General features: G+C 40.0%; 1 protein-coding gene across 1 annotated transcript in view; it reads left to right on the forward strand.

Annotated features, from left to right (window-relative positions):
* LOC100497531 (dynein heavy chain 11, axonemal) overlaps window positions 1-26,218 on the forward strand; it is a 187,259-nt gene that overhangs the window by 30,033 nt on the left and 131,008 nt on the right. Inside the window, exons 16-24 of the mRNA XM_031893873.1 lie at window positions 2,206-2,375; window positions 3,829-4,048; window positions 11,641-11,757; window positions 12,238-12,324; window positions 14,957-15,115; window positions 16,587-16,670; window positions 18,820-18,978; window positions 20,240-20,362; window positions 21,858-21,977. Of these exons, the coding sequence (XP_031749733.1) occupies window positions 2,206-2,375; window positions 3,829-4,048; window positions 11,641-11,757; window positions 12,238-12,324; window positions 14,957-15,115; window positions 16,587-16,670; window positions 18,820-18,978; window positions 20,240-20,362; window positions 21,858-21,977 (1,239 nt within the window). The remainder of the gene's footprint in view (window positions 1-2,205; window positions 2,376-3,828; window positions 4,049-11,640; window positions 11,758-12,237; window positions 12,325-14,956; window positions 15,116-16,586; window positions 16,671-18,819; window positions 18,979-20,239; window positions 20,363-21,857; window positions 21,978-26,218) is intronic.

Consider the following 26,218-nt stretch of genomic DNA (forward strand, 5'->3'; position numbering starts at 1 on the left):
TAAACCCAATAGGGCTGTTCTGCCCCCAATAAGGGGTAATTATATCTTAGTTGGGAACAAGTACAAATTACTGTTTTATTATTACAGAGAAATCGAAATGTGAATTATTTGATTAAAAGGAGTCTGTGGAAGATGTCCTTACCGTAATTCGGAACTTTCTGGATAATAGGTTTCCGGATAACAGATCCCATACCTGTACAATCAGATGGGAAATGCAGCCATAGAGATGGATTCTTTAATTGCAATAAAACTTTTATCAAAGTCCTCATTTTATATGATCGTTGCTGAATACATTGAATACATTGTCTCTAGCTGAGAGTAAACAGCACTATAACCTCCCTCCCAAAGTTCGATTACAATTTACGATTAGAAGCAAAAAAAAAAAAAACAATTGCACTGTAATTAAAATATGTTAGATAACAAGGAGATGACTGCTGTAAAGCTTGTAAGGCTGATTCTCATTAAATGAATCTCTTGTATCTGGAATTCTGATTGGAAAGCTGAGGGGGAATCAAAGGAGTCAGTTTTGGGAAAGGTAAATATTCACTATAAAGCTATATATATATAGTTTCCTAAAACTGAATCTTTTGTTCTATTGTTGGTGGTCTACAAATATTACAAACATATTATCAAGGGCTACATCGTGCTGGAACCAGGGTTGTATTTTAAAGGCAATATTGCTTAATTAAAGGAGAAGTTAAGGCTAGTAAAGAGTTAATCTCAAGCTGCAGGCATACCTTCAGTTCTCTCAATAGTGCCCTTAAGTCTCCCCATATTTCACCTGTTCAGATGATCAGAAGCCTCATAGGAAAAAAAAAATGCTGAGCTCTGTAAAGAAAATTCCCATAATGCCTCACTCCTGCACAGACACCCAGAACAAGTGAACATGCTCAGTTAGTAAGACTATGGGGCTGATTTACTTACCCACGAACGGGTCGAATGGAGTCCGATTGCGTTTTTTTCGTAATGATCGGTATTTTGCGATTTTTTCGTATGTTTTGCGATTTTTTCGGATTCTTTACGAATTTTTCGTTACCAATACAATTTTTGCGTAAAAACGCGAGTTTTCCTATCCATTACGAAAGTTGCGTAAAAAGTTGCGCATTTTGCGTAGCGTTAAAACTTACGCGAAAAGTTGCGCATTTTTAATGGATACGAAAAACTCGCGTTTTTACGCAAAAATCGTATTGGTAACGAAAAATTCGTACAGAATCCGAAAAAATCGCAAAACATACGAAAAAGTCACAAAATGTTCGTTTTCAAGTCGGAACTTTTCCAATTCGGGTCGGATTCGTGGGTTAGTAAATCAGCCCCTATGAGTCAACTTCCTGCTGATTGGCTCAAATCCACATTCCTAAGGGGGGGAGTGAGTTCTTAGCATTCTTGAGGGAGGGGAAGCAGGAGAGAGGAGAGAGCAGAAAGCTGCGTGTTTCTGGCACATGAATTACAGACACAATAAATTTTTTGACAGAGAACACAATGCAGTGTTTCTGTGAGTGCTTATGGCTGTATTTACTTAGACCTTTCTGATAAAGCTTACTTAGTTTTACCTTTCTTTCTCCTTTAAAAATTTCACCAGCATTCCAGCGTCAGTAACATCATTAACATGCAGATCATTCCTCCAATGAGAATCCCGCGTGATCTGAGTAAATGTTTCATATCCTTTGTTTCTGCAATTAAACCTGAAGCTTTAAACCTTTCTGAGAAAATAACTTAACCACTGTAGGCCCACCCTACTGATCTTTTATTGCTGTGTAATATCACAAAACCAAAATGAGACAATATTCTCCTTATGTGTGATGCCTGACATAGTGCTGGGAATCAACGTTTTCACTGATGAGTCTCACTTTTGCATTGTAATTATCTAAGTTTAAAATTCCCAGGTCCACTTGCAGGAACAAATATCACCGAAGGCTTCTCATTGGAAGAATATTTTGCATTTTAATGGTTCCCTTGGCCCCGGAGAGTTTTCCTTCAACATTTGGATGAATTGCATTTTTTAACTACTGTACATTCCCTTTAAATGGACATAAACTTTCCCTAAAAATCTACCATTTGAGGTGGTCAAGTCCTCTTTGCTGAGAAGCCACCCACAGGGATATTAGCTTTAGGAGCTTCTGCTTTGCTGTTAGACACCTTGGGCATATTACTATACTGTGACCAGAGAAAACTGATGCACAGATTCATTTATTTGTTTTCTTCTAGATCAATGTTTATGAATCATTATACAAAGAAGTAGGAGGCTTTGAAAGTGAGAAGATATTTGATGGCTGGCTTCTAGTGGACACAAAACCATTTAAATTGTCGTTGATGAATGAAATCAAGAAGTGGAGCTGGATGTTTAAGGAACATTTATTAAACCATGTGACAAGCAGGTGAATGTTATGTTTCTGGATGATCTATGATCATGTAGAGCCTGCTCTACATGAGGTCCCCAACCTTGTTTACTCGTGAGCCACAGTCAAAGGTAAAAAGACTTGGAGAGCAACACAAGCATCATAAAAGTTCATGGAGGTGCCAAATAAGGGCTAAGATTGGCTATTAGGGAGCCTCTATGCACACTATCAGCTTACAGGGGCCTTATTTGGTAGTAATTCTTGTTTTTATTCAACCAAAACTTGCCCCCAAGTCAGGAATTCAAAAATAACTCCCTGGTTTGGGGGCACTGAGAGCAACATCCAAGGGGTTGGTGAGCAACATGTTGCCCCCGAGCCACTGGTTGGAGATCACTGATGTAAATGATCCATACAGTGTCAGCCTTTACAACTGAATGAAATGTATTAGTCTTCATAACATAAACTAGGGATGATTGTACTAGGCTTTATACCTTTTTCTGCTTCTTAATACGTACAACACCTGTTAACATCTACTTGAAATCTTTAAATTGCCAATTTTTAAGTAGAAATGTTATTGTCAGCATACATAGATGAACAATATTTAACCACAGTACAATATTACTATACATATAAAGGAGTTCCACGTCTGATGGGAGTGGGCGGGTTAGGTCAGGTGCGGGATAACAAACTGTGGACCCACATATCACTACTCTAGAATGCTCTACCATTATCAGAAATGCTCTTACTCTAACTCTATTCTTAAAGCTCTGGAAGAACCAATTACTACACTTGTTACCCATCCCTTTTTTGTTTCTGTCTGTCGTCTCTTCTTAATAGATTGTAAGCTCCTTGGGGCAGGGACATTCCAACTGTGTATCGAAATTCTTAGTACTAAAGTATTTATTCTTGCTGTCTAATTTATAACCTACCTTGTTTGTGTTTATTCCCTATATATATATATAATACAAACCATACATTCAGACCATGTCTACCCTTGCTGAAGGGAAAATAAAGACCTTACTTCTAAACAGTTATTGTTAAGTCAATTAATTTGCATCACACATTGCCTAGGGTGAGAAGAAACTGGCCCAGTTGTTCCACTCTAGTTGTGCATAGAAAACACCATTTCTAGTTAAGTCAAGTTCTTACATAGGGAACAATGTGGTGGGGTATGCGGCATGGCTCAAGTGCATCTGATTAAATGGATCTGACAGGAAGTGAGGAGGAGCATATTCTCCTTTGATTTCCTCTGAAGAAATGTACTGGTCAGCTGTTTCAAAACACACACCTGATTAGTTGCTATGGGTAACAAGACCTTTGCAAACTTCACACATTTGCTGTGATAGTCTATATAAGCAGTTCATATCATATTGTTTTTCACTATTTAATTATTAATTGGTGCCCAATAACATTAAACTGTAAGGACTGGGTTAATTTGTGTTTTGATTATTATTCTTTTTTACCTTTAAATAAATCCATATTTGATTTCTAGTGCCAACAAGCTGGTTGAGTTTATTCAACTCACTGAAAAAGGACTGGCTAAAAAAGTTCAGGGGGATGACTATACTGCACTTGTTGAAATAATGAGCCATTTGATGGCCATTCGGGATCGACCATCTACAGATGAGCAGTTCAGACATTTGAAAGCAACAGCTGAACTCCTGCGCGATTATGGGCAGCACCTGCCTGGTCAAATCTACTCTCAGCTAGAGGTAAGAAAAGCAAAGTTTATTATGGTATAACAAAGGAAGGGGATTGATATTTGTGCAGTGTCCCAGCTAGGCCTGCAGTAACCTTTGGGAACAAAGTCCTCTTTAGATGGAACTCAATGTAATTGCGGAGCTATGCGCTGCTAGACATGTAAAGTAGGACGTTAGGACAATCCAGAAACCTTCACAATTGCAGGCGATTAATGAAGTTTTTGTAGGGCTAGGAAAATTCTATTAGATAGACGGGGTCTATTGTATATACTGGCAAAAATCTTTTTCTATATCACAATAAAAATAGAATTATAGTTATTTTATTTTGAACAATGCCATTAAAATTCCTAACTTTGCTGTAGTGGCTCAAATTTGAAGGTAATTATGCACTGAGCAGAAATGATCATTTTCTCTCCTTTTTTTCTGTGCAAAAGGTTCTTACCTGTACAGATTGTACCCAAAACCTCAGTAATTGCCATAATATAACAGCCATTATCACTTGATAACACTGAATGGCTATGGACCTAAAAAAAAAAAACATTTTCTGCCAGACGGTTGCACAGAGGTCCGTCAAAAATCCTTCATTAACCAATAATTTACACACAATTCTTTGGGGGGGGGGCACACCTATAAATATGCTTTGTTCATTTTCACCAAATAAAAAAAAGGGAAACATTATTTATGAGGACTTCAAATTATTCTTGTTTGGGGAATGTTAAGGTTTTCCCAGTATTTACGGCAAAATTTTACATTTCAATGAACTTGGCGAGATGAGCGCAATATTAATTCTAATTGTTTAAATTATTTATCTATCTCTATGGACCCTCTTTGATTCACTTTTTAGTCTGTCTTTTATTCTATTTATTCTATTCTAGGTAGGCACCTAAAGGAAACCTATGATAGTGACCTATGATAGTGAAATTGTTCCCCCACCAAAGGTGAAGCTAGTAGAGTATTGTTGGGGGAAACAATGCTATTGTAGGCAGAAAATGCTCCTAGCAAGTTGAATGCTATGCCACCCATACTGGAAATGAGTTCCCAGTTCTGGTGGCCATGCTGGTTGTATATATGCTTTTAATGAGCGATTCTCATGGCATATTCATTATGCACATGATCCTGGTTTGGGCAACCAAGGACTCTTGGCATGGGAATAATGAGGAATGTTCCAGCTCACTTATTATACCCCAACTAATATTGGGGGTGTCACACATATGGCCATCAGCCCTGGGAACTCCCTCCCTGTGTGGGTGACATAGAGCTCGCTAGGAACGTATTTGTGGCTAAAATAGCACTGCTTCACTGAGTTGGAGTGTGGTCCGACCCACTTCTGTGCAATCACAATGGAGCAATTTTCTTTGCTACTTCCTTCTTTCTAATTGGTGCACAGTAGAGTGAAAAGTCAAACTTTATGCAAGAAGCCATCTGTTCTGTGGTGCCTGCACCATCCCTGGGTATCAGGTAAGTGTTTATAATCCCTGGGGGGGTGCCTAACATTTGGCACCCCAAGTGATTTAAATTTTAAACAATAAAAATTGCAATTAGAATAATCTTATCTACATTACAACAACTTTTATTGAAGAAATTCTCCCATGCCTCTCTTAAGCCATATATACATGTTGCATTATACATTAAAAATGCAAATAGAAATATTAAAAGGAAAATGACATTCCCCTATAAAAGGACAGAGATAATGAGCTACTTGCTTCTGTTGGTTTCTATTCAAAAACAAAGATTTTGCACGTGCAATCCTTTGGTAGGTTGGGGAATTATATTCTATTTACAGTAGTTCTTTTCTTGGCAGGAATTTTATGTTGTCATAATGTATAGGTAATTTTAGCCTTAACTAGGTATAATATGGAATAATTACACACTGAGCAGCTGAAACAACCAGTCACTTAATTTGAAACTGAAAAATAATAAAAACATGCAGTTACATACAGCAACGCTGAGCCTCATTGAGTCCCCCAGCCTACTGAGATAAATCTGCGAGTGGAACCTGCACAAATGTATTGTTTATAATGCTAACTTAAAATAATTTATGTATGAGTTAAAAACACACGGAGCAAGGACCCTAAAGTATTCTATAGGGAAAACTAGAAAACTTTCAGTCAGTTTTATTACCAAGTACAAACAGTATGATCGAGGCCAACATTAACTTCATTTGATCAGTAAATTTCTGTGTGTTTCTGTATCAAATGCTTTAGCAAAATCTAAGTAGATCACATCCACAGTCACCACAGAGTCCATTTTTCTGCACAACTCCTCATGGTAAGCAATTGTCTAGCGATATCTCCTGTGCATAAAACCATGCTAGCACATAATTAGAAGGTTTTAATGTAAAATGTAAACCCTTAGTAAAGCTGTTCTACTACAGCGGTGTAGCTTTCTGGATGAAAATCGAATACTTTTTTTAAAAAAAATCGCACCAAATTAGCAGTTCACTGATCTTTTGATAAAATGATAGACATTAAACACTTCTGGAAGATTAAGTAAAGTGGTTTGACAACCCCAGAGCCTAGCTCCTTTAGTCCCCCGATGAGAATACCATCAGGTTCTGGACAGACAGTCCCAGAGCATAGCTCCTTTAGTATCCCAATGAGAATACCATCAGGTTCTAGACTGACAGTCCCAGAGCCTAGCTCCTTTAGTCCCCCGATGAGAATACCATCAGGTTCTAGACAGACAGTCCCAGAGCATAGCTCCTTTAGTATCCCAATGAGAATACCATCAGGTTCTAGACAGACAGTCCCAGAGCATAGCTCCTTTAGTATCCCAATGAGAATACCATCAGGTTCTAGACTGACAGTCCCAGAGCCTAGCTCCTTTAGTCCCCCGATGAGAATACCATCAGGTTCTAGACAGACAGTCCCAGAGCATAGCTCCTTTAGTATCCCAATGAGAATACCATCAGGTTCTAGACTGACAGTCCCAGAGCATAGCTCCTTTAGTACCCCGATGAGAATACCACCAGGTTCTAGACTGACAACCCCAGAGCATAGCTCCTTTAGTACCCCGATGAAAATACCATCAAGCTTTAGACTGATAACCCCAGATCATAACTCCTTTAGTACCCTGATGGGAATACCATTAGGTTCTAGACTGATAACCCCAGAGCATAGCTCCTTTAGTACCCCAATGAGAATACCACCAGGTTCTAGACTGACAACCCCAGGGCCTAGCTCCTTGAGTACCCTGATGAGAATACCATCAGGTTCTAGGACTAACTTTTACTGTTTAAACTTCTTTTTAAGTCAACCAGCCATCTAAACATACACTTCCTAAATTGGGTTTATTACACAAGGAGTAGTCATTATATTTTTCAAACAAAAAGAAGCTGTTCAGAAACTGTTGCATACTCTCCATACTCTTCCTTTGTTTACTATTTCTGTATTTAAAATAATTTGGGATTCAATTAATTCTTCTTGACAAGTCCCTTTTCATTTCAGTCTTGCTTTTCTGGTAATGCTCCATGATACAATTTCTAAACGAATAAAAATGCATATTTTTTTTGGATGAATCTCAGTGCTAAATTTTTGTAGAAGCTCTGACTAACCCTGTATCATTATAATGATAATAAGCCACTCCTCCTAAATGATGACATGGAAATAAGCCCTCAAATAAATCCAGGACTGATTATTATCACCTTCATGACAGGGGGTTATTAGAGGTTTGGTTTTACTTTGTAAAGGGAATATTCAGATATAAATGTTTAGTATCATTTTGAAAACATGGAAAATATAAGAGGATGTGCAAATATATTAAATAGATACATTATAGTAAGAATATAGTAAGCAAATGTATTTGTTCATCAGTTCCACAAAATGTAATTTTCCTTCTATGTGCAACTCTGTGAAGAGTCTGAGCCAATCAATATGCTGCAGAGATGCCCATATTCTGCCCTATCTTTGTACAATTAAAATGTAGAATCTTTATGCTGCTGTCTTTGCAACTTATTCTCAGTGGAGATCGTGTTATGATTCCTATTCCTGTATGCACAGAAGTGTTGGAAATAGATTCAGCATTACTAGTTATAATAAGATCCCAAATAGTATAATTCTGGCTAAAAATAAAACAGTTATGACACTATCGTTCCTACTACCTTTCATCAGCTTAGCCTACGGCCAGCCTATTTGGTGGGAGATGTGGTACAGACTATACCATTTAAACTGCAATAGCTTGTACATGAAGCATCTCCAAAAATGGCACTAAAATTTTAATCAGCAGTTATATCCTTACAGCGTTATTTTTTGTGTTTCCAGTTTTCTTTTCCCTTTGCTTAGTGTATTGAATAAACTGAGACTGTTTATTTTAGTTCTATAACGGCTCGTGGAAATAGAAATTTATATGGGGTTATATAATATAAGGCTCAAAGTTTGCCCAGGAGCAGTAACCCATAACAACCAATCAGCAGGTAGAATTTAGTGGTCACCTGTTTAAAAGCAAACATATTGGTTGCTATGGGTTACTGCTCCTAGGCAAACTTAGTGTCTTTTATTACATATAGGGGAAAGTATTTTATGTCAATATACATGAAAGGAGGAGTTGATCTGATAAATCGGCATTACCGAAGAACTATGTACATACAGTAAAGTGTGGCAGTGCAGTAGAACCAGATCCCCAAATGCATAATATGATGTTTATATTGTTTCTAGCTTTTGAGATATTAGCAGTTTTTACACTGTTGATATAATCATATCGACCCAACATCGCAGTCGTACTGGGACCCCAGGGGCCCACCAGAAGAATAGATGCCACCAGCTATTCTTCTATCTATTGTTAGGAGCAGGAGGGCTCACTTACACCTGGGCCCATGGGAGTTTTCCTGGTATCCTGAGGGCCAGTCCGACACTGCCACAGCATCATATGGTCAGTTCTGCCGACCAGATAACATTTTAAAAGAAGAAGAGGACCCTTTGGGCTTGTATTTGTATCCCTTTGTTAAAGTCAAATCAGGGGAGACACAAGGAGGTGTGGGAGCAGAGTACACCTCATGCCCAATTTTTTGCCATTTATGGTCATTACCAGCAATTTATTTCTCTTATTTTAAAAACTCAAATTGCTTTGTTTTTCCCAAGAGAGGGTGTATTTACCTCAAATTCTTTTCTAGTTCTTATTCTCATATTGTTCCTGGGCAGAAAATGCTAAAAATATACTTCAGAAATGATACATCTCCCAAAATTCCTGCAAAAAACACTATACCAGGACTTCTACCCGAGGACAGTTTTCCCCAGGGACCAAGGCATAAAATGGCTCCTGTCCCTGAGAAATGGGGACTATTGGGAACATTACGCTGGCTGCCATCAGGCACCTAAAGTAGTGGATAAGGGCAGCAGCTTAGGTTGACATTTAGGATAAATGCTTATGTGCTTTCCATAAACACCTGGGCAGCTTTATTGACATTCGGATTTTTGTAGTTTTTTTGTGGTACTTGTGGTTTTTGAAACCACAACTAAACTCATTTCCACAAAAACCACGAATGTCTAGTCATTTATTAAACGATCTAAATTAAAAAAGCACAAATGAAAGAAGACGTGGGGAAAACTGGGAAAACTGAAACTTTTTCGTATTGTTGCACAAACGCAAGTGTAAAAAAAAATGAAAACTGTTAAACCGCAAAGCAAAGAAAGATCTTGACCTGCCACTGACTTCTACATGATCTCAACAGCTTTTAGATGGCGTATTTTTTCTTTCGGGATTTATCACAGTTTTGTCGCATAATAAATGGCGAAAAAATCATATTTTGGTGCAAAAAGATATGAATCGTGAGAAAAAATCAAAACAATTCTTCATGTGGAAGTCATCTTCCCCTTTAAAGTCTAATTTAAAGTGCCCAAAGGAAAATGGAAAGCATTGTCTGCTGTGTATTTTGCTTAGTGAATCCATTTTACAGCAGCAAACCAAGAACGAAGACAACACATATAGAAGGGGATAAAGGGAAATCACTTTCCTGCAAATTCTTCCTTTGAAATGATATTACCATACTAAAACATTTTTTCACGGAAGGCATTTAGACTGCATGAGAGATCGCAATTGAAAAGCGAGTAATCACTTTCAAAGGTCAGTGCGAAGCTACCGGCTCAGCGTAGGTCTATAAATTTCTAAGAAATCAAACATTGGAAAATCTCAAAAGCGCTCTCTTTCTGCTCCGGGGAAATGGCTTTACACAAGGTTTAACTTAGTAGTAAGGTTGCGCCCCATCCTACGGAAAGCAATTTGGTACAATTAGCAAAGCAACTTGTGATACTAATGAGCGATTCTTTCTCACTGTGGGGCAGGCACATAGTCTCAGTGACAGGGGGAGAGGCAGGGGGAGATGATGAACACAATGCTTACAATGCACATTTGCCTGCTTTCTCCATATGCTTCTTGTTTCACTCTGATTATTGAGCACAGGAAATGATTTTAAAGATGTCACTGGCCCCCTGACATGCTCTACTAGCAGCTTATTTAAACTTTAACCTGAATGTTTTGCATGCAGACTTTCTTCTTTTCTCTTGTCTGGCATCCTGGGTTCACTTCGGCGCTCCATCTGCCTTTTTAACTCATAGAGGAGGCACTGCTGGGTGGGTTCATAGAGCAACGGCTTATACCTATGTGGCACTCTAATAATAATACCTTAAACACTTTTGGTTTATTTATTAAATGTTTTTATTTTCACTAATAGTGCCTGGGACACTTTGATAATGTTTGTTCTGATTTAGGAAGGATGAATGTTAATTTGTTTGCATTTGCTGTGTGAAATGATAAAAAGTGCCCTCTTTAGTGGAAAGCCCTGCTGTGAGTAAAACACAGACATTTGTCTTCTCGAAGATACACAGTGCGTTGCCGTCTCTTGCTGCAAAGGATGCATTGCCACCTCTTCCATTTACGAGACCCCCCACACCATTTTTGACATTGAAAGACCTTTACACTGCTAAAATGTTCCTTATTGGCTGTTGAACCCTATAGCAAGCTACCCTGTGCAACAATATTCCTTATAGTAACTGCAGGACATTTTGTTCTGGCAACAGTCATCTACAGACTCAACTCAACCGTCATTCCATGGGAACCTGTGGGTTGTACTAAATCAGGAGGGTCAAAAGAGGTTTAAGCTTAAAATCTGTTAAGATTTCTTTAAAAAAATTCTTTATGGAATAAAGTAGCAAAGCCCAATTATCAGTATTTTGTTAACAGCAGAAGGAACAAATTAAACAGCAATTTTCAAATTCATTTTTAATGTTCAGGTTTAATAAATACAGCAGTACATAGCACATGGATATTTATGGTGTACCCCTCCATCTACTGTTGAACCATAAATGCCTTCAGGTGGTCAGAATGTTTATTCAACTGTAGGTTGCACTTACCTTTTTCTATAATCACATGGTAACATTTCTGGGGTCAGTATGGCCACTAAGGGTAATAACCTCCATGCTTGTGCAACTTCCTCTCATAGGAGGATTTTTATCCTTCCTGTAGAGAAAACATTGAAGAATTTTCCACTACGGTTCTTTTCTCAGTGACCTTTCGAGTACCTTGTTTGCTAATGGAAACAAGGCCGAGCCAGGCTATTTCTGGTTTGCTTATTCCTTGCCTTCTTTAATAACTCCTTCTTAATGCCATTTTAGGAATTACCAGAGAGGTGGAAAACTCTAAAAAAGACGGCCTTCATTGTAAAGCACGAGGTCTCTCCTTTACAGTCCAATGAAGTGTCTGTTATCAGGAGAAAATGTGTCCTTTTTGAGGTGAGATCGGTTCTGCGCTCTGAAGCAAATGATTTTTTCTCTTTTTGTTCCGGTAACAAGCTAAGGCTAGGCTTCAATGAACTGAGAAATTGTAAACTCTTAGAAAAAAAGGGTGTCTAAAGATAACAATTCAATGTTTCTTGGTAATGTACTCGGGATGAATCTGATCATTTAAAGCCCACTTCACGAGAGCCGTAGTACAAGGCCTGTGTCTCTTTTATCTTCAATTATGTCTATCTTTCCCCAACCTTGTGCATCAGATCAAATACAGTATTTTTTTTTTCATTTACTCTGCTGATCTGTTTGCATCACCTTTGAGTTCCACACCATATTAATATAATTAGTTTTTGTGCCAAAAAAGGGGGAAAGATTCCCAAGATTTACAGGATGCCACAATATTAATGACTTTTAGAAAAACTGGATCATATTTATGAATTCTGCATCACAGCCGTTCTGCCTTTTTTTGTCCTTTTCTTTTAGGTGAAGCAGCATGAATTCCGAAGTCGATTTAAAAATGAAATTATATTTAATTTTGATGCAGACGGGCCTTACAAACACCTGGATAAGGTAAATGGAAGGGTTTGGGCATTGTGTCTGTTTGAACGGCAGGAGGAAATCTTTTCATCTGTTTTCTGCACAGCTCGGGTAACATGAGTCTGTTGTCAGTTTCATTTATAGGCCTATCACTTTCTGCACAAGCAAATACCACTTTACCAAAGAATTGTATAACTGGAATCTTGTTTTAAAATAAACATATTAAAATGTTGGTCAGACGAATAGAATATTGATTCTTATTCACACCAGGGCTGAGACAAAAAAAAAAAATAGAAAGAAAAGAGAAAAATGGTTGTATACAATGGGGGTTACACATACTAAGCCCCTTTCCAAGACTCTCTAGAGAAGGCAGTTTGGGGGAAAATAACAGAAAATAACCAAATTATTAACCTGCAGCAAATTCTTTGCAATCTGGCCAGGAAATATCCAAAACCAGAACAGGAAAAATCCTTTCTAATCTGGGTATTAAGAACCACATTGTGGTACAATACATTCTTTTGACAGGCAATGAAATGCTGACAGATCTCTGGCTGGGATGGAATAACTGACTCCTGGGGGTTTGGGATCTTAACTCACTCTAAAACATGTCAATCCTCCCCTTTTCCATCTCTGTTGGTTTTTTCCCCACATCTCCTGTTTTCATTCTTTTACCCTTTCACATTTACCTTCATGGAAGGCGAGGGAGCCAATATACTTAATGGTGTCACAGGCATTTCGGCTCCACTTTGTTCTTGGCACAAGGTTGGCTGTGTTTAGTTAGTTTATTGTTTTTTTAAATGCAAAGGCAGTGTTACTACTGAAGCCTATAATTATCTAATGTAACCTGTTGGATCTATACAGCTTCTATTGTATCCTAGATCAAGGCTGTCCAACTGGCTAAAATTTATTATTTTCCCCTGATCAAGAACCGTTGGTAGAAATGGGTATATTCATAATATGATCTATTGTGCGATCCTTTGCCACTTTTTTGTTTGGAGTCATTTAATGGGTGGCCTCCCTAGGATTAGCACCCCACATATTTGTTTTTGGGTGTGCGCTTTCCAACCAATATTTTGGTTGGATGATATGGATGATGTAATTTACACTTTATATCTAAAACGGGGTTTGATGGTTGCATCACTTTTTATGGTACCAAAACAGTGGGTAAGACTTTACATAAGAATTAATGTTACATTCTTTCCCAGATTAGTGGAACTCCCAACCCCACAATTTTGATTGTTTTCAGATGACAGATCAGTGTCTCATTCTCTAAATTTCCCTTTCAAGCTGTACCACCTATTTAACAAATCTGGTAAAGCATCATGTCTCCCGATTGTTCATACTAAAGAAAAATCCCCCCTTTAACTCTTTCTTTTTCATATGTTTATGGAATGGGTAGTTTTCAGATATTCCATGGAGCTGTTTCCTCTGGGCTAACAAATTATTCTGATACGCTCGTTAGAATAAAAAAAAGTTTCCATTTGAAAAACAACAAATACAGCTGCCTAAAATAAGGTCATTTTGGGAGAATAATGTACAGTCTTGTTTCATGGTAGGGACTCAAGCGACACACTTGGGATCAGAGCCAGTGTCCCATGAATAAAAAAAAAACAAGACTGAATCAATTACTGTTTGTCTGGAAGGTTCATTAACATCAGCTGCACTGCTGCTTGGCGATACCAAAGGCTGAGATTGAAATAGATAATAAAGCCTGGCTGAAGCAGAATAAGGAAAAACAAGAAAAAACATTTAAACTACATAAATGTAAAAAATGGGTTTACGATAATTTGAGTTAATTGCTGGTAAATTTGTAATACCCTATAAATCCCTCCCTTCCTTTCCCCTCTCCTCTACCAGATTAGCCATTATAAGGACAGGCCAGCCTATACACCACCCATTTTCCCACCCAGCCCACCCACTTCCCCACCCCAGGATGTCATTCCCTAGCCCCAAGTGACATCACTACCCACACTCTCCAACCTGAAGGCTGGTATTATTCAATGAAAAAAAAGATAGCATACCATACCCACTAACATTAACCACTGAACTTCTCCTTCACCAGTTCATACTATAAAACACATTTTCCCTGAGACCAAGGGGTGCAAAAGTGCTCCCTTTAGTGCTCTTTTAACAAGCACTTTCACCCTAGGGAATGCTGAACTCTTTAAACTAAGGATGGTGTGGAGGTGACTGCAGCATTAGGTGGTACAGGCTGGCCATAGGGCAGGAGGTAAGGACAGGGCCTCATTGCAGGCTGCATCTCCTGCCACTCCCTAATATGAATGACATGCAAGTTAGGTGGTAGGAGGGGCAATGCCTATGTGCTTCCTCCATCCACCCCTCTTGGATAGAGCATTGTCTAAAGCAGACAGTGTTCTACTCAATGGGCTCTGAGGCCTGAGGCTGTTATGCAACAACCTTCTGTAAAGTAAAGTGACCCTTATTGTCGGCATAAGATAGCAAACTGGATTTGTTTTGCAAAAGTGCTGCCCCAGTAGGATTTATCTCTGTGAGGCTTATTATAAGAACTATAGTGTATTGGCACATAACTGGCCTGGTATTTTGTACACCCCATTCCATGACTATAAAGCCCCCATTGAGAGCACATGTGTCGTGGGGTTAATATACATTAGGTTTCAGTCAGACTTTTTATGTCTCAATACAGACTCACAGAAACATAGCAAGACTTGAGGGCGAAATGAAGAAACTGCAGGAGACAGCAGACCTGTTTGAAGTGAACATGCCGGAGTACAAACAGCTCCAGCAGTGCCGCGTCGCTATCATTTTGCTCAAGTCAGTTTGGGACATGGTGATATTTGTTCGGGTAAGAGTCATTTCTGTAAAACCCTTTCTTTCTCACAGTATGCCGTGTGTATTCCCAACCTGTATTTGCTCAACTGCTCTACTTTTAATTTACTTTTTCTATTTTAAAAAGGTTTTATACCCTATATTTAAGCGGTGCTTAGTACAATGATAGACACATGAGGGGTCATTTACAACCACAAGTGCAGTGATAGATAGATGATAGGAGAGATAGATGATAGGATAGATAGATAGATAGATAGATAGATAGATAGATAGATGATAGGAGAGATAGATGATAGGATAGATAGATAGATAGATAGATAGATAGATAGATAGATGATAGGAGAGATAGATGATAGGATAGATAGATAGAAGATAGATCCTGTAGTCTTTTTTTAACCTGCACATCCCTAAAATAATATCATGAGATCGATATATACTGTAGATAGATGATAGATAGATAGATAGATAATAGGATATATAGATGATAGATGAATAGGTAGATAGATAGATGATAGATGGATAGGTAGATGATAGATAGATAGATAGATAGATCGATAGATAGATAGGATATATAGATGATAGATAGATAGATAGATAGATGAATAGGTAGATCGATAGATGATAGATGGATAGGTAGATAGATAGATATATAGGATATATAGATGATAGATAGATCCTCTAGATCTCCTATTTTTCAAATAGAATTGTAAATTGTTCTAACAAAACCCCCTAATGGAAAACTCCTTTTTGGAAGTATCCTAGTAAAGAGATCTATTCAGACTCTGCCCACACTCATCTGTTGGCGTTTTTCTACAGCCTAAGAAGGAAGTCATTCGAAGTCAATGACCTGCAGGGCTCACATCACAGAAAGTCTATTGTAATCTTCATAAACCGCTGAGAATTTACGGCTTAAGCCTGTATCTAATCAGGTCCGAATTAATAAACAACACAGGAACAGTCACTTCCAGAATCTCTGCTAAATTAGTGCGCATTAATATGAAATGGCCAATTAAGCACTGACATTGATAAGTATGGCTATTTACAGTTCATCATCTCATTAGTTGCAAAGTCATTCGTTTTATGCGGAATTACATTGTTATCTACAGCAGCGGCTCACCCTCTTTTTTATGTTGTAGGGCACATTAAAAACTAATGAGCACTTACTGCACCCCCAGACATACTCTTCTGTATCCATTGCAAAGCCCTAGGCAATGGCGAGTCCTACCCAAACCCTCTTACCCTATTAGAATCTGATTTTTGGGGTGATTTTGGATATATATAGAAATAAACCAACGTAGAAGTGCCAGTTTCAGGGCACCAAAAGACATAAAAATGTATCAGCAAGGTAAAACAGGATTGATTCTAGCTGCTAGTGATGCACAAGCACAGTTTAATCTAATGTACCTCTCGAGTGTATATTCTGTTAAAGCATTACATGGCATTTGCTTGATTGATACAAAAGGTTACCGTCTGCTCTTTCCTTGCAGACAAGCATTAAGGACTGGATGAAAACTCCATGGAAACAGATAAATGTTGAGCAAATGGATATGGAACTGAGAAGATTTGCCAAGGTAAACTATTAACCTGGTCAACACTGTATAACTGGATTGCTGATGATCGCTGTGGATCTCGCCCCATTGCCATTAAGGAAAGTAGCTGTGGGAATGTGTGAATAACTTTGTAGATTTATCCTGGGAATGCATTGATTTCTAGGTGCAAATCAATGTGCTGTCATCTGATCCTCTGCAAGGGGCGTGAAATATGTTGAGCCTCACTATATTATTCTCCAATATATTGTTCTCCAATGGCCAAAGCTGTTAAAGGGGCATCCACGCATTTTAAAAATTCCCTTATCATGTAGTACAGGATGAATAATTTATGGCAAGTGGTTTAATTTTGGCCTAAAATGTATTGTTACCTTATAATAATAATGCCTTTATTGAAGATCCCCATCAGGCCAAATGGATAGGGTGTCCAAGGCAAGTCCAACCCCCTCGATTGGTGGTGTTTAATATGGTGTGACATGCAGCCCCCCCATCATCACCACTGAACACCCGGCACTCCCTCAGCCTGCTGCCTTGAAGTTACAGAAAACCAAACTAGGGGTTGGCAGGCAGGAGAGATATGTGCCTAATGCCACCCCCTCTTGCACCATAGGCACTTGCCTCTTGTAAATATCCCTAGTCTCTGCCCTGCTTCCTTTAGATCCTCTTTACTCCATATCTGTGTAATAGTTGAGTGGATGGGTGTCACCGAAGTACAGTAGGATAAAGGGGAAACAACCAAAGCTCTGCCTTGATACAGGGAAATATATACTGCAGTTCCCTGTTAGGTCTGCTGATAGCTGCCTGTCAAGTGGTGATTGGCTGGTATTCTAGTTTGTTGTTCCTATTAACCCAGCCTGCTGTGGAAACACTGGAATTGCCTTCATGTCTTGGGTGGTGGTAGCTGCAAGGTTCCCTAACATCAATAAGCACACACAGTAAGTGTGATTCATCAGAACAGGCTGGGTAGGCACATTGGCACTTGGTGCAAATACTCAGAAGTAACTTTAATGAATGAAGTTAGTGCTATTCTAACAAGGAGGTTTGAATTTACCATCTATCTAGGTTCTTCAATGAGCGAGTCATTCTGCCCATTCTGTGGGCTGTAACCCTATAAAGTATTCAGTGCAGGGGATAAATACAAGAGAAGGAGGATATAAAAACTCTTATGTAGAGGCAATAGAGGCAGTGGACTGCAGAGAAGAGTGGAGGGGTTAGCACTGTCTAGCTGCCATTGTAGCAATACTGTGACCAGACGTTCACTGGCAATCTATGGATTCTGGCAAATGCAAAAGGGCTACCATAAGATCCCATAGACAGTTACTATTTATTGGGCTGGTGGGGCTCTTGGGCCTCTGTGTACTTGAAATGCCAGGGCCTATTCTAAATGCCAGTTCAGGCCTGGCTGTGACAGTATGTAGATGAGGCAGTTGACTAAAATGATGGTAAAGCAGAGAATAACGGCACGAGTGGTACAGAAAGGCAATGCATCAGTGCAGGGTCATTATCTGCTCTGGCTTTTGATATAGATTCATCATACCATTCACTCCCCTGCCTGTTCTCCAGTCACTCCAATGAATGGTTGAAAGAAGTGGCACTTAACAATTACGTGAAGGAATCCACTTATATAACCCTTCTGCTACGAGTGGTTAATTACTTGATAATTGTTTGTAGCTTTTCAAGTACAGATCTCAAAGATAAAATTAAAGAAACAAGCAAAGCTCTATCCACACAAGCATATCTACCTAATGAATTCATCTCAAATTCTACAGAGATGAATGCCCTCTGTCAGAAAGTGCCTGTCCCATTCAGTTCTACTCATATAGACAATAAGGAATTCTACTATTGCCCTGGTAAATTTTTTTCTGTGCATTTGCATCTGTATACTGTGTATAAGCAGGAACCGCCATGTTGCATGTGTACTTAAACATGTTGGCCAATCATCATAGGCATGTTATAGGTTTTATGATTACGTAAAAGGAGGTGACTAGAGCAGAATAAGCATGACAGCACTGTAATTTGGTGGTTCTCCCACAGAACTCTAGAGAGGTGGTCACACCACTATCCCCCATAGATAGGTATCTAGGATAGGGATTCTGCCTGGCCTGCCCCATTCCTTGACTAGTTCTAGGCACAGAGTTATGCATAGGATTTTGAATAGTTTCTGTGTTTGCAGGAGATGAAGACACTAGATAAAGAGGTACGGACCTGGCATGTCTACTTAGGCTTAGAATCCACAGTCAAAAACCTGTTGACATCACTGAGAGCCGTAAATGAGCTACAGAATCCTGCAGTCCGGAAAAGGCATTGGCTACAGCTTATGAGTAAAACAGGGGTAGGTGCATTCTTAAAAAACATCTTTGTTGATTATTTCTATTTCTTCTGAGGATTATACCATATTTAACAAGCATCTAAGGACAATCGCAGCGTGAATACAAATTTGCAGTTATGCTTGAGCGTTAAATACAGGAATCTTTCTCAGCTTGATAAATAAAAACACACTGGGTTAATTTGTTCTCTGTGAGAATAATTTAGCGCTGTGCAGCGTTTATAAATGACCCCCTACTATGCATTCAAGTTACACCAGAACTTTGATGGCAGAGAAAAAGGGACATTTCTATGCAGGCCCGGATTTGTGGAAAGGCCACAAAGGCCTGGGCCTAGGACGGCACAAATTGGAGGGGGGCATGCTGCCCAACCGCACCAAAGTATTAAAGTTTTTTTCACGTACGGAGCAATGGGGACCTCTCCCCCACTGCTCCCTATGCGATTGTAAAGACCTGCGCATGCGCGTTTGCGAGTTTGTGCATGCGGGGGGCGGGGATGGGGGCAACGGACAGGGGGCGGGCCCTGTTTCTATGGCTGATGCACCTAAGGCAGCAGCCCTGATGCACCCCCCCCCCCGCTCCACACTTACCTTTTTGGCATTGGAGTGGGTGGCCACCATTGAGCTTTCTGCACTGAAAGAGCTGAATTTCTATTTTAAAAAAATTTGGATCTTAAAGTTTTATCTTAAAGTTACAAGAGGAGGCTTTTTGCCGCCCCTGGTAACTGGCCACTCACAGCCACCTGAGGTAAGGTTCTCACTGTGTCCCTTGGCAGGAGTGGCCCTAGTAGTAGGTTTTATACTTGGTTGGCTATAGCATGGGTTTACCAAGCCATACATTATGTTAGGATCACTTTGTGACTTAACATTACAGTATACAAGGGATGTGTTTGGTAAGAAAGCACTAGTCCTGGTTGGTGACTACAAGGCTGGCTACTGATAGAAACATTCTGTTGCTGAGTACTGTAATAAATAAGCGGTTCATGTAGCAGTGACAGAAATCCAGACAAATCTATAACTTTTAGTATAAATCTAATACCCTGCCTGGGACTGAGGATGAGGGAATGTGAAATTGTCTTTGTTCTTTCCTGTTCTGCAGTTGGGGCACCGAGTGCTTCATGTTGGGGCAACGTAAGACTAAGGAGGCCAACCTTTCACCTGAAAACATTTTTAATTGCAGTCTGCACATTTTTCTGCCCATTATTCACCACAGAAAGAGTTTCTCAGTTTCAGTAGAAGCTAATATTATACTTTTCTTTCTTTGTATCAGGTAAGGTTTGTAATGAATGAAGAGACTGTCCTTGGAGACCTACTGGCTCTTCAGCTTCACAAAGTCGAAGATGAAGTAAAGAACATTGTGGATAAAGCGGTGAAAGAAATGGCCATAGAAAAGGTTAGCCAGTCGGTATTCCTTACTTTACTGCTTACTGTGACTGTACATGATATAGTGCAGTAAAGTCTAGATATCTAGACATCTAGAATCGAGCACTGAGGGCAGTGGAACATGGGGGGATTTTCAAGCCATGGGCCCTATTCAAATCACCTTAATGGTAACAGTTGCTGCTATTGGCCAGACAGGTGCAAACACTTGATCTTTAACATGATTCTCATTGGGCCAATGGTGATTCTGGGGATTTTAGCTCTGTGTATTTAGGCTTCTAAAAAGGGAAAATGTGCAATAATTTCTCCACTTATAGAACATTTCTGAGTCTCTTGTCGGATTTACAACTGTCTGTGACTACACTGTGCGTCAGGTCCTTCCATGTGTATACAGGTATGGGACCTGTTATTCACAATGCTCACCTGGGGTTTTCTGGATAAGGAATCACTGTACTTTGTCTACTAAAAAATTATATAAACATTAAATAATGAAATTCATTATTTGATTAGATTAGAGCCTATGGGAGATGGCCCTCCCTTAATTCAGTGCTTTCTGATTATTTTGGATTATGGCTTTCTGGATAATGGATCCCATACCTGTATAATAAACAGTAGCCATTAAACATCTTTTAAAAGATAAAATGGAAATACTTGAAGTTGAAATGGTTATTCTGAACCATGCAATGTGAAACACACAGGACAATTAGATCTAAGCATACATTTCGAGATGCCCACAGCAAACACAGTAAATATATATAAAGGTATTAGATCTGTTATCCGGAAACCCATTACCTAGAAAGCTTACAATTATGGGAAAATCATCTCCCATAGATTCTACAGAAAGACCCCTTATCGGGAAAGCCTTAATTACTCATTCTTATATCCCTTACTGTATTATAGATTAGGGATGTACGAAATCCATTGTCCTGGCCAAATTCAAATCGATGTGACTTTTCGCAACATAAAGTGGAAGTTGAAAAATTTTCACCTTGTGCTGAACGTGGTTCTTTTTAAGCCTTTTGTACCTTAGTTTGCATCTGTGAATTAGGATTCAGATTTGGTTTGCTAATTGCAGAATCTTTCAAAAAGAATTCAGGGTTTGGCTGAATCCCAAAATAGTGGATTTGGTGCATCCCTATTATAGATACATTGTCCTGCCAGTGGCGTAGCTATAGAGGAAGCAGAAGGAAATGGGGGGTGGGGCGGCCCAGACCACCCTCCCCAGACGCTTTCCTACCTGCTGGCGGGGAGGGGGGACACAGGCAGGTGGGAGATGTGAGCAGGTGGGCATGAAGATGGTGGGCTTCAAATCAGGTTTAGAGAACTGTGCGCCGGGCCCCTCTGAATAATTTTTTGCAGGGGGGCCTGGGACACATTAGTTATACTGCTGTGTCCTGCTAGATTTTATTGCCTATCCATGAAGGCAAAGTGGGCTTATTCTGCATTTTAGAAGTCTCCATATTCAATGTCTCGTACTTGATTAAATAAAGATATGACCCATGTTTCAGGTGCTGTCAGAGATAAACCACACTTGGAGCATAATGGAGTTCTCCTATGAGAAACACCCCACGGGAACGCCGTTATTAAAATCAGATGAGAACCTAATTGAAACGCTGGAAGACAATCAGGTAAAGGCGACAGAAAGTTGATCTGTGCAGTGACAAGGAACAAATACACAGGCCGCTCCGCTGAGAACAAAGAGCCGATGTGTTTTTATTTGTCTGTTAATGCCATCTACTGATTCCTTTGCTACAGTTCCGAGCCGCACACACATGCCAGCGGCACAAGCACGGCTGATTGTATTGTAATTACTTTAACAAACCGATTAAATGGTTTGAATTAACCTAAATGTCTCTACGGAGAGCCTGATTCAATAAGGTGCGCTCGCTTCTCACTGAAAGAAAACACTTTCTGCAAACTTTACTATTAACATCGCTCAATAGTATTATAGCTGTGTTTTTATTAAAGCAAAAACCTGTGGTTTAGAGAACTTATCCCCACATGGGTTAATAACTCTTTTGAATAGCTCAATGGTTTCCCTCTTAAAATACATTTAATTTCTCTGTTTATTTCCGAATTACGAATGGCATATGTGTTTCTCAGTTTTAATTGTTGCCTTTGGTTCCACTCCTCCCTCTTATTGGAAATAATATATTACACATAATTAATCTATAATTGGAGCCAAGTTGTATTTTGCTCTTGATAATTCATGTGAAACAGCAGCCTTCTGAGCTTAGCTCCTAAACAAACTCATATATGTGGCAACATCTTGCTATCTGGCTTTTTGCACCCAGTACTATCAGTTCTTGTTCTTGGGATGTGCAGAAGTAAAACTCTTTTATCCTAACCATTATTGCCACTGTAAAGGGTAACCATGAAGAAGGCGACTGGTTTGTCCTTTTTCTGCAGAAAATTTTTGGTAGCAAATAACAGAAAATGTTTGCAAAATGCTTCTCATACCAATCGACCAGAGTCCCTCATGAGAAGTGGATGCAACCACCTAAAAATATGGATCGAGACATTTTAGGGTGTAATTGTGCCCCTGTGACATATGTGTGGGCCTTTTCATTTTAGTATAACTGACAGTAGTGTTGCATAGGCAGCTAACAGGCCCGACCCTGCCTACAGCAGTCCCTGCCCACAGGTTATTGTGCCCCACTTCTCCAGCATTTCCCTCCCAGAAAACCACAATATCTTCTTTATAAACCCACGCATGCCCCTCCAGCATCATCAGCGATGTGCAGGTTAGGGTTGGGCATGTGTTGTTTCATCCTGCTGGGAAGGCTAAAGTTGGTCATACACAGGCTCATATTGCCTGCTGCCTTGGCCACTCCTGGCAGAGATACCAGCTTATTGGTCAATGTGCAGGCAAACATGGTGGCCTTTCCAATCAATATCTGTTTGAACTTGACAAGATATTGACCTGGCTGGCTAAATAACCCCATCACGTGGACTGTGACTAGAGTTCTTTTCTAATGAGTCTGCATAGGAACCTGTGTGATCTTGTCATTGACCCAAATGCCAATTAAATCAGACCAATTTGAACTACCACTCAGATGGTCAGATTGGACAAAGATACACTTTCTAAATAAGCACAAAGCTGAAACTAAAAGCACGCTGCATTTGAATAAATGATGTGCTGCTGTGCAGGATCTCCTGGAACAAAAAGAGCCAACACAAAGAAACTTGATTAACAGGGTCATTAAGAACTGCTGGTCCAAATAAATTACTACAGTAAAAGCAATCACTTACTCAGGACCTGTGTCCTAAGTGTCCAAGTTCCTTTGTGTTGGCTTCTTTTTGTCCCAGAAGATCCTGCACAGCAACCACTGATCCCATTCAAATTGAATTCTAATGTTTCTACTTTAAATTATCTTCATTGTCTAATTATTATGTAATTTCTGTCTATGCGAGCGACTGCTTCTGTATTGTTTTGTTAATTGTTTATTTCTGCTGATTTCTCTTTCTCCTCTGTCAGGATATTTTCCGGATATAGGGATCATCAAGTTACTGAATCAGTTTTTTGTTCACCAGAACATATAAACATTAACTCTTCCCATGGCAATGCCCGGTCATAATAGACAGTAAACGCCTAAATGTGGTGATAAATTGGAGGTCTTTATACCAAATAACACATGCTCTTATATTGTATTGAACATTATGGATATGGAATATCCGGAACACTTATCATTAAGGAGACAGAGAAAAAAGTTCAAATAAGGCTGTGTCTGTGATTTATTCACATAGTACTAATCAAACAAAAAATTATGGTTCACTTGTCTGGATCCTCAATGGAATAAACAACTGACAGTTCTACTACAAGGGAATGCTGCCCTCCTACAGATTTTTAAATATTGATTAATTCTGATGCTATGGGGCTGATTCATCAAAGTAGAGTTCGAATCCCGAAATGGGTAAAATTCAGAAACAATAATTTCTGATGATCGCAAATATCACGTAAATGCATATGAAAAAATTGTCACGATAATATCGTATTGGCGATCCGAAAGTCACAAAATTTTTGTATCCGAACGATCGTAAACTGCGGGAAAACCTTTCTGACTTTGAGCCTTCTGTGCATGATTTTGGAAGCCTCCCATAGAATTTAATGGCACTCTGCAGCTCCAACCCGGCCCAAGGAAAGTCTCCCATAGGACTCAATGGTACTCTGCAGCTCCAACCCGGCCCAAGGAAAGTCTCCCATAGGGCTCAATGGCACCCTGCAGCTCCAACCCGGCCCAAGGAAAGTCTCCCATAGGGCTCAATGGCACCCTGCAGCTCCAACCCGGCCCAAGGAAAGTCTCCCATAGGGCTCAATGGCACCCTGCAGCTCCAACCCGGCCCAAGGAAAGTCTCCCATAGGGCTCAATGGCACTCTGCAGCTCCAACCCGGCCCAAGGAAAGTCTCCCATAGGGCTCAATGGCACTCTGCAGCTCCAACCCGGCCCAAGGAAAGTCTCCCATAGGGCTCAATGGCACTCTGCAGCTCCAACCCGGCCCAAGGAAAGTCTCCCATAGGGCTCGATGGCACTCTGCAGCTCCAACCCGGCCCAAGGAAAGTCTCCCATAGGGCTCGATGGCACTCTGCAGCTCCAACCCGGCCCAAGGAAAGTCTCCCATAGGGCTCGATGGCACTCTGCAGCTCCAACCCGGCCCAAGGAAAGTCTCCCATAGGGCTCAATGGCACTCTGCAGCTCCAACCCGGCCCAAGGAAAGTCTCCCATAGGGCTCAATGGCACTCTGCAGCTCCAACCCGGCCCAAGGAAAGTCTCCCATAGGGCTCAATGGCACTCTGCAGCTCCAACCCGGCCCAAGGAAAGTCTCCCATAGGGCTCAATGGCACTCTGCAGCTCCAACCTGGCCCAAGGAAAGCCTCCCATAGGGCTCAATGGCACTCTGCAGCTCCTGGCCCAAGGAAAGTCACGATACCGAAGCTTGAATGAATCCGAAAATTTTGTTGCGACAAATACGATTTTGTCGTGTAAATTTTGACGCACAGTACGAAAAAGTAGCGCAAATTAGCAAAGAAATGGGCGAAAATACGCGCAGTACGAAAACTTTGAAAAAGTACGATTATGTTTGTATTCGGAAGCAATCGTACTTTGATAAATGGGCCCCTTAGTTTCAGTTTCATCCAGAGCCAGCTAACCTACCTCTATGTTTTTGTAAGTGTAGCAGAAACCCAAACCACACAGACAAAGGGAGAACATGCATACTCCTTGGGTAGGCAACCATGGTGAGGTTCCGACTCAGGAGTCCCATGCTAAAGAACAGATATACTATCTACTGAGTCAAGGTGTTGCCCTTTTTGGCAAAGCAAGTCTCAGAGCAATTTTCTTTAACTCAGTAATGCCATATAGAGTATTGATTGTTTTAGGAATATCTCATAGAAATAGCTTCACCAATGAAATCCAACAAGGACATTTAATGATGACATTAGAATAACACCAGTCTTAACGAGACCCCAAGGAGGACGCTGTTGTACTAGGGTACCTGCACTGATTCTGATGGTAAGGGCCCGGTTTACCGCGAAGATTTTTTGAATGACTGTGTTCATTCCGTGAAATGCAGGAAAAGTAAAGTTTTAGCTGAAGGAGAGGTGACTCTGTGGGGTTCCAGCTACAAAAATATTGTAATTTGATGGAAGCAGCTGTGTGGCACGACAACGCACATGAAGGGACATTTATAGGAAAGTGCTGCCCCACAGTGCCCTATTTCATAAGTATGTCCAGCTGCTTCTGCTCCTGTTTGGTTTGAATAAAGAATCAAGAAGCATAGTAAAGTTGCTCTGCTGATGGCTTTCCGTTGAATATGGCCATCAATTCCATTGTAAATAGCTGCTTTGAGCAAATTAGTGTGTTTTTTAAAG

This window comes from Xenopus tropicalis, chromosome 9, assembly GCF_000004195.4.
Source record: "Xenopus tropicalis strain Nigerian chromosome 9, UCB_Xtro_10.0, whole genome shotgun sequence".
Classification (NCBI taxonomy): domain Eukaryota; kingdom Metazoa; phylum Chordata; class Amphibia; order Anura; family Pipidae; genus Xenopus; species Xenopus tropicalis.